The 9,907-nt window shown below is 42.7% G+C and overlaps 1 protein-coding gene across 1 annotated transcript; it reads left to right on the top strand.

Moving 5' to 3' along the window:
- Window positions 1-5,168: 5,168 nt before the first annotated feature.
- Window positions 5,169-9,080, top strand: ZNF703 (zinc finger protein 703). Its single transcript, XM_083184482.1, has 2 exons — window positions 5,169-5,425; window positions 7,266-9,080. The coding sequence occupies exons 1-2, from the start codon at window positions 5,207-5,209 to the stop codon at window positions 8,634-8,636; spliced, it is 1,590 nt and encodes a 529-aa protein (XP_083040608.1). The 5' UTR covers window positions 5,169-5,206; the 3' UTR covers window positions 8,637-9,080.
- The last annotated feature ends 827 nt before the right edge of the window (window positions 9,081-9,907 follow it).

Genomic DNA, 9,907 nt, shown 5'->3' with positions numbered 1-9,907 from the left:
GAGGAAACTGACATGCAATGTGGCCTCTTTTCCTCCAATTCCTCGTTCCCGGAAGCTCGGAATCAGATGAAAAGTAGGCACATCTTACTAATGGATGGGGGGCCTTAAGACACACATGGCAGGGACAAACAATGGAAGACAGGAAGACAGTGGGAGCATATAGAACCGGTTAAAGTAGTAGGTGAAGTGAGTGGAGATGAAGTTCTAGGCGGTGGAAGGGAAGCCAAGCATGAAATAGTCGGTATTAAAGAACCCTTTGAAGGATATGAGATAGAGGGAGAGGCTGAAAGTGCAAGTCCAGCAGTTCCATAGGGGGGCAGCGGTTTGGTCTTCCATGCAAGAGTGAGAAGTGGTCATAAGAGGGGAGGAAAGGCAAAGGTCACTAGATCCTATAGGAACCACACCTGACAGAACAGGGTCATAAAACATCATCTCTTCCGGGAACAAACCCATCCATCAGCTCTTGTGTGAGACAGAAAACACCATGTGATCATTTCAGCTGTTTTTTTTCACACCCTTTAATATGCTGCTTGTCTATTTTCACTTCCAGACCAAAATTGGAACTTTGCTATGTAAAGAGTAGTCATTGTCACTCATACCCCTGTGACATGTCTTTGAAGAGCACGCTGTATGACAGGCGATACATATCTAAATGATTTCTCCACTCCAAGGCTGTGATGATAAGCTGGGATTTTGATTACTAGGTACATTCTGCCTGCTCTCCCGTCACAAGTGAAAGGGGCAAGGAGAGCAAAACTACTTATTCTAGAAGGTTCTGTAGAGATTATTACAGGCCCTCACAAAGCAGTTAATGAAAGGAAGCATAAAACTGTCAGGCCGGGAGGTGATAAATGGGCCTGTGAAGCTGATGTCCGTGCAAAGGAGCAAAGGTATTCAAACAGAGGAGCAATTTGTTCTGAGTGATGTCTCCTCTTCAAAGCTGCGGGTTTAACAGCCTGCTGTAATCTGCCATTTTACCCCCCTTCCTCTCCCAAACTCCTGGGGAATTTGGCCTAGATTTAACCCCTCATGCCAGTCACCCAAAAAAACCACACAAGCAAATTATCATTAAACTGGTTATCTCGGGCCTGGATTATCAGTACAGGCCCCGTGATTTGGATTTTCTAAATATCAAATTATGCCCACAATATGGTCAGTTCTCAGTGTCCTTTCAAGCAGTGATGCCAGGTCGGCCATTTTAAGGTCAGGCACATATGGATTACATATGCTGCTGTAGTGTTACTTCAGCTGTAGACTATTTACTGGCATACAAAAAGCTACAAATACAAAATCATTAGTAGAATGAGGGCATTTCTTTATTAATTGTGCAATTTGAAGGCGGATGTAGAATTCATACTTGAACACTCTCCCAGATTTGCCGGGAGGCTCCAGAAAATTGGGTGACCCTCTCGGCCCTGGCAATGGTAGGCGAGTCACCCAAACATACCAGAGACCCCGGGCGCAGCTGCCCACTTTGAGAATAAATTGGGCTGCCGTTGATGCAATCCTTGCTGAATCCCATCATCCTAGCCACGCCCTCTGCTGTATCATTTTGGTAATCCCGACATTGTATAGCAGGGTGCATGGCTACACTGACGTGTCTTGGCCATCATGCCCCATAACACCCCCTCACCTCCACCCTTAACACCCCCTACTCCACCTGGGAGAACAGCCAAGAAGTCGGCAAGTACAGTATGATTGATATAGATCGATCCCACTTAGTATTGCACACTGATGAAACAGTGTGCTGTATTAAATATCATGTATACAATATTTTGGTCACCATATTGTACCCTAAAAGTTATTAACTAAGCTTTTTGCCACTTCAGTTATGAACCCTTGTTTTGACCACAGTGAGAAGAGAACTTAATTAGCTGCCCATTGAGTAACTACATACACTGCCAGGCACTGGCAGCCCCAGAATGCCGTGTGTGTGAGCTAATATTCTAGGGTTCTAAAACTCTATTCTACTCAGAGGGTAGCGGAACCTAGGTGCTCCCTTCTTCTCTATGCTTGAGCTGGATCTGGGAACACTGGGGCAGATGTATTAAGCCAGGCGAGATAAACTGGAGATAAAGTGGAAGGAGATAACACACCAGCCAATCAACTGCCAACTGTCATATTTCGAAACTCAGCTGATTGGCTGGTCCATTATCTCCTTCCACTTCATCTCCACTTTAGCTCTTCGCCAGGCTTAATACATCTGCCCCAATAAGAGAAGACAGGCAGCTGTTACATTAACCAAGGTGCCAGAAGGACAAACAAACCTTGGGGGGGGCCCATCACATTTTTGCTTCGGGGGCTCTCCACGTTTTAGTATTGCCCCTGAATGTAATGCGAGAAACCTCTCGTCTCATATCGCACTATTTCTTATGATCACTTCAGCCTTCCAGCCATTGCCTACACCTTTTTTTTTTCTTCGCATATCAGTTTCTGAAATTAGACTCTCCAAAACAATTTTGGATTAGTTAATATGCCTGCTCGGTTCTATCATAAGTACTTCAGATTAATAGAAGGACTTTAGCAAACTGTTTAATAGGGAAAGGCCTTAGATGCTGGGATAAAGTCTATCAGATTTCTGTGAGTATGGCTGAGCAGCTGTCTCTTCCACTCCTAAGTGTGTCCAGATCCCAGCCCTAAATCAGCATGCCTGCAGTGTTTACGCAGGAATAGACGCGCTGTATACAATTAATGTATACATGTCATAGGACTGAGCCAGCTCTCACCGAGAATTTACAACCTGTATATTATTAGCATGGTCGCTGTTACAGTAGCTCCTGGCTAAAATTCCTGTAAATTATGTCCTTTGCTAACAAACGCGCTGGGGTTTAACACACATTGCTGTTTTGTCTTGACATGTAACAATAAAAGGAAAGGTTTATATATGAAAGGCAATAAAGAAAAAGTCCAATCCATTTCAGTAATATAAACTGGCGGTGAAATTTATGAGTTTATGTTAAATCTGGGTGACCGGGAAAGAGTTAAAATGAGTTGCATGGGATAGGAGATCTCTGGTACAGGATATGCCTTTTCTGTGATTAAAAAACAACAAATGACATACTGTAGATGTAATTACAATGGCTGCTTTATTTGCAGAGTCAAACAAACAAAACAGTTTCTAGTTAAATGAAAACTTCAGAATATTATATAGTTGGACTTTTTCCTGATGAAAGGCCCTTAAGGCCCATACACACTGGGTGACTTTGAGCTGAAAGCTGCTCAAAACAGCCTGTTTGAGCGGCTTTCAGCTCAAAGCCGCCCAGTGTGTATGGCCTGGCGATAAGCGCTGCTGCACGCTCCCGCATCATCGCTGGGAAAGCAGCTCATCTGCTGGTATTGCCAACAGATGAGCGGCTTTGAGGACGGCTTTGCATAGTGCTGCACTGTGCAAAGCCGTCCTCTCCCCGCTAACAGCGCCGGGCAGGGGGAAGCCGCCCAGTGTATCTACTCCAGGGAGGAGCTGATTGGTTGGTGGTTTATCACTGTCCATTTTATCACTTTTTACGGCTTAGTACATCTCACCCTGTGGCTTAGCACATAAACCTAAATGTTAGCACAGTGTGGTTTAAAAATGCATCTATTTTCGTTATTAGCATTGCGTCAATAAATAAGTGTGTCCTGGGTGTGTATCTATGTATATATGTATAAGTGGGTATATAATAGCATAATCACCCTGTACCAGGGAGACGTGGTCCTGAGCGCTGATACACACACACTTTTATTTTTTCTTCTTCATGTATTGTATTGTCTTAGTAACTAAATAATGTATGCTTTTTTATATTCATTATGTTTGTTTTAATACAGGAGGTATTTGTGCCGTTATCCGGGATTTGTAAAACATAATTTCTAACTATTCTCTCTCGCTAGTATATTTATCACACCAACGATGTTACACCTTAAAAAGGAAATACTAATGTAAACTCAATTGTTCTTAACCTAAATGATTTGTGGACCAGCAGTAATGCTATGTATCCCCTCACATAGTGGGACCTTGCAATAGGCTGTGCGCCTCTCTAGTCACCTTTATAAGATGAATTATGGGACAAGACAGCGGCCACTTTGCCTGATAAGATCATTCTGTAGCTATTTATCACACGTAATTGCTGATAAATAATCTGACCTCTGCACTTCCAGGAGACCTTTACATAATTCCAAAAAATGATACATTATATTATTATTACCTTTTTTTTATCTTAACATGAGCTCATCAAGCTATAACCTAGAAGCCTTGTTTGGTAGACTCGCAGTGGCACTGCAGCTCTAGTTTAGCAAACATTAGCAGCGCCCCCCAGTGGCTACATTTGTTATTAGGTTTCCAGTTACGTGCGATCTTGGTACATATCTACAGTAGTACATCATACAATGGAAACTGCCTATTAGTGTAGATTACTAAATAATAATAATACTAATAATAATCTGTGTTATAAAAATCCCAGACAGAGAGTAGTCACCACGTGCTGCCACAGATGATGCCCTTTTCCAGCTCTGGCAGAAGAACCATAAGTCCCAGGGGTGCTCTGCCCACCAGAGAGATAATGTTGGCACTCAGACCTGGGGAGCCACCAGTTCTTTAGACATGATCCAAAAATACATAAAATAAGATGATAGAGTGTCCGGATCAGCCTGTGCAAGAATGTGAGCACAGCAGCAGGCAGCATTAGTGAGTGCATGCTCAGTGCCATAGCATATCCCCCGGCAGGCAGCCACAGCACCAGTATGATGTATGTGCGGGCAGGAGGTATACATGCATGCAGTGCAGCTATAGTACAGCATACACATCACAGCACGTGTTCTCTATTGCAATGTACGTATGTAGTATGAATATGATGATCTTCAATTTGCATGTATCACAGAGACCCATCATTGTACATATCTGCATGCACACAGGGACACGGGACCTGCTGCAATCTATATACCCTCGCAGTATGGATCTGCATCGTGTTTATTTTAGAGCAAAGGACAAGTTTAAGGGGAAATTCTTTTCTCTCCCCCACCCAGCGCTTGAAGCGTTAATTTGCATCCTGACTTCCTTGAAGTGTAGCCACGCCCCTTACCCCGCCTACACGCCCCTGATTGGACAGCTCTGCCCAAGCCTTTGAAGTGGTGCTGAGCGCTCTGGGTTGGGTCTAGCAGGCAGAGCCTTGCAGCCAGCTGGAGGGAAGGGAGCTCAAGGGGAATCTCTGCACCTTGGACATCCCTCCTCCAAATGAACTGTTCTCCCCTTGGATCTAGCACTGAGACAGAGCCACAGAGCTGCCCATCACCTTCAGCAGCGCCCCTGCCAGTCCTAGCACCAGGTCACCCTCTGCGCCAGGCGAACAGACTGCCCATCAGGGTGCTCAAAATGCTGACTGCCCATACAGGACACTTACTGCACCCGGAGTACCTGCAGCCTCTCTCTTCCACCCCCGTCAGCCCCATAGAGGTAAGGAGAGCTCTGGCACGGACCGTCCTGGGATCGCCTCTGTGGATGCAGGATCTGTGGGATTGCCCAGCGCTGGTGCCCCGGGCACAGTCGTGTTCTATTGATTAGCACACACGCAGGGGGGTGCTGCCCCCGCTAATGCAGGGGGTCCTGGGTTCTACCCCCGCTAATGCAGGGAGTGCTGGGTGCTGCCCCCGCTAATGCAGGGGGTCCTGGGTTCTGCCCCCGCTATAGCAGATGCAGATGGGGTTAGGTACTTTCCTTGCGGTGATTTCCTATACACACCCAGTCATGTTTGATGAATGCTAGAGACAGGCTTTTATTACAAGGAGTGCTCTGTTTGCATTCTTTGTGTGTTGTGTGTGTGACTTTGCAATGTAACCTATTCTTCCCCCTTACAAGGTTACAAATCCCATTCTGTAGTGTTTTTTTTATCATTGTGTAGTAGTTTTGTATCATTGTGTAGTGGTCTTCTTGTATAGGATCATTCTATAGTCTCTCTTTGTATCACTGTGTAATGTTCTTGTATGGTTGCGTAGTCCTCTTATCCTGTGTCTTGGTGTCTTCTTGTTTTCTTATCTTATATCATGTCAGTGTTGTGTATAATTGTGTAGTGTTATAGTTTTGCATCATTTATTAACATTTACTTATATAGTGCTGGCTTATTCCATTGCGCTTTACAATGTGTAGTGTTTTGTATCATTGTGTAGCCTTCTTGTTTTTTGTGATGACCCTCTTTCTATCTCTTGCCTCCAGTCAGATGATTTATGGTCCCCTTTTATGTCATTGGATGTTATAAGGATGTAATAGAGTAAAGATCAATACCTCTCTTGTTGTAAAGGGACCTCTCTCCCAATGTGCTGCGTTTTGCTGGAAGTTCGTTGTTGGATTTAAAAAAAAATATATATTTTATTCTTTTACGACCGGTGAATCTTATTTATTATTTTAATAACGCTACGTTCGTTGCTTATGACAGAATAGCTGGCTATAGTTTTGTATGAGTTGTTAATGTCTTTCATTTTTTTTAATGGTCTCTTGAGTTTTTCCTGTGATATTTTATTTCCACCCACTTTCTAATTAAATTATATTTTTGATCTTTATGGGTTTCCCCCCCCCCCCCCCTTCCCCGTCCCCCCTACCACCGCTAACCCCCCCACCCCTCCTCTTCCCTCCTAGTCAGTTTGCGGGCTCATGTCATTAATCATCCTCTGGCAGTCCCTAATGATAAAGTTTCACGAGATTTATAGCCTGGAAATAATAGCTGGGTTTGTTGAATAGGAGAAAAAAAATAGGAGAGGTTCAATCAATGTGTTTTATATTTTCTCAGGCTCTGTTCTCTGATTTTGTCACCCCAAATCTCAATTAATTGCGTGTGGGGGTTACAGGAACGCACTTTGACAATTTTGGCTTTGCGATTTAACCGTTTCACTCCAGTGGTTATTCAGTATATAAAGGAAGAAAGGTTTTAGAATCCTATATATTTTACATTAGTGCCATTTTATTCTGTGTAGTATTATAATTTGGGCTATTTCATCTGGTCTGTGCAATCGCTAGGAAACAACAAAATGCGTATGCAATAGTCTTTTTCTGAAGAGCATGCGATCGTTGTTTGAAGTAAAGGGGATTTGGTTAGACAGTAGTATAAAACATTTAGCGATGGAATTTGTACTACAAGTAGCATTGCCATTTTCTTTATTCTATTGTATCTTTATTAGTCCAGTTAAAGGTAAAAACAATCGGAGATAAGCATAGACATGTTTGCTAAATACACTGCAAAACACGTACATGTGTTAGGTACATTCTAACCAAAATCTTTGTTTGATTTTTTTTTTCTGTTTAGTTGGATGCCAAAAAAAGTCCACTCGCCTTACTGGCTCAGACCTGTTCTCAGATTGGTAAGCCAGATCCCCCTCCATCCTCCAAGCTAAACTCTGTGACTTCCAGTGGTCTTAATGAAAAAGATAGCAGTCGTAACTCCTCGTTGAAGCTGGGCGAATCTCCTCTAGATGATAAGTCAAGCTTCAAACCATACTCTAAAGGAGGAGAGTCAAGAAAGGAAAGTGGATCTTCTAATGGTGGTTCTGCGGACAAGGCAGGATTTAGAGTACCTAGTGGTTCTTGTCAACCCTTTCCTCCCCATGCGCCATCACCGTCCTCAAGAGTGAGTTCTCCTGGACAGCACTGCGACTCTAAAAACAATGATGGCCAAGACAAAAAAGAGTCTGAAGCTATTAAAAGCAATTGTGAGGTGTCACAAGCCAACTCCACTCATACACGAGCCAGTATCAGCAATTCTAGTGCAGAGTCCAGCCAAAGTGGGGATGTTACCCCCAGCAGCAAATCTGAGCCACAGTCCCTTGGATCTGGCCATGTGGCCCCAGTTTCACCCTACAAACCTGGACATTCAGTCTTCCCTCTTCCACCATCTGGCATTGGATACCATGGATCCATTTATGCTGGATACCCATCCCAGTTTGTCCCTGGGCTGGATCACACCAAATCAAGCCTGGTTGGAAATCAGCTGTCTGGGACATTAGGTATGCCAGGAAAACCACCCAGCTCCAGTCCTCTAACTGGTGCTTCTCCTCCTTCATTCATGCAAGGATTATGCAGGGACCCATATTGTTTGAGCTACCACAATGCCTCCCACCTCGGCTCAAGCGGTTGTTCCACCTGTGTGCACGATCCAACTGCCCTCAAGTCCGGATATCCCTTAGTTTATCCCAGTCACCCTCTCCATTCGGTGCACACCACGATGTCTTCCAGTGTCACCCCTTCCTTGTCTGGCCACCCTATCTACACATACGGCTTTATGCTCCAAAATGACCCTGTCCCCCACATATGCAACTGGGTGTCTGCCAGTGGACCTTGTGACAAAAGATTTGCCACGTCAGAAGAACTTCTTTCCCACTTACGGACACACACAGCCTTACCCGGGGCAGACAAACTTTTGGCCGGGTACCCTACATCTGGTTTGGGTTCTGCTGCTTCCTGCCACCTCCACCTTCCCCCAACTGGACCTGGAAGTCCGGGATCTCTGTCTTTAAGGAGTCCACATACTTTGGGACTAAATAGGTATCATCCCTACGGAAAGAGCCACCTAACACCCAGTGGTTTCCCAATGCCCTCATTACCAGCAGGATCTTACTACTCCCCGTATGCTTTCTATGGACAGAGGTTAACATCCGCTTCAGCACTAGGATATCAGTAAATAGAACTCCCCAACTCATAGACTGTATATTTATTTACTGTATGTTAGCTTCAAGCTGGGAATATTAAGTGCATTATTTACAACAACAATTCAATGGTATGCAAACATTCTGTGACCCAAAACCATTCTTTTGCATTATCAGTTTGTCTTCCATTTGGCCTTTTTGTTTCTTTTCTCTGTTTCTTTTTGTTCATTTTTTTTGTTGTTGCTGTTTTTGCATGATACTCATTGCTTACTCTACCCTTTCATTTATTTCCCTATATATAGGGGGGTTAAAAAACCACAAGTCTGCCTCCTTTTAATTTTGTAGTCCTAAAGAAGTGTATTTTTTTGTAATGTGTTCTTGGCATGGTGGGAGCGGGTGGGAAGAGAGAGGAGAAAACAAAATGCGTTGGTGGCTATCCAAAAATCTTATTTTGTTTAATAAATGAAAACTTAACTATCCACTCTGTGTTCTTATAAATTACATCCAGGTTTTTATATCCTTTTTTTTTTTTTTTACGCTTTCTGAAATAATTTCACATTGGTTAACCTGCTAATATTACATTAAAGAAATCGAAATGCCAAAGCATTCAATAGTACAATATCTGGAATGTATTGATTACAATAAACAATGTTTTTTGCTATTAAAATATTTAGAGATTGTTTATGATTTTAATAACTGAGCTAAGGTAGTCTTTGTAAACTGGAGCACCAGCACCACCTGCTGGTCTTTAGTGGTACTGCACATACCACCAGTACTGATACACATAAACGAACATGTATTATAAACACACTTTATTTTCAAATATATAATTAACAGCAACACTCAATTATGTAAACACAGCTGCTTTAGAGAACACTATCTATTTTAAAATGCTGGTTTATTTTATATACGGTAGTAAAATAGGAAACTGATTTTTTTTTTTTTTTTTAAAGTGTATATTTTTAAAACGTTTTTTTTTAAATAGCAGATCTTGATCGATTTTTGTAATTTAACCTAAGGTAGACCACTATGGTGGTTTCCTTAACCCTTTGAGTACCAAGTGAATTTGTCAAAATGGGTGTGAAAATTTCTAAGCAATCATTTTATCTTCATCCTAATGACTGGTAATGTTTACCTTATATAGGAAATATAATCTTTTTTTACACAACATTATTTATTTGAATTTATATAACAAATGTGAGCGACGCTGGCATTGTAAGCGGGTATTTTCTACATCTCTCACAGAGAGGATGGCACTCAAAGAGTTAACAGAAGTGATCTAGCGTGGATGCTTATAAAAATCTAT

Source organism: Crinia signifera, chromosome 4 (genome assembly GCF_055691185.1).
Source record: "Crinia signifera chromosome 4, ASM5569118v1, whole genome shotgun sequence".
Lineage (NCBI taxonomy): Eukaryota > Metazoa > Chordata > Amphibia > Anura > Myobatrachidae > Crinia > Crinia signifera.
The sequence above is the reverse complement of the archived record's forward strand: the minus strand, read 5'-3'. Positions and strand labels throughout refer to the sequence as shown.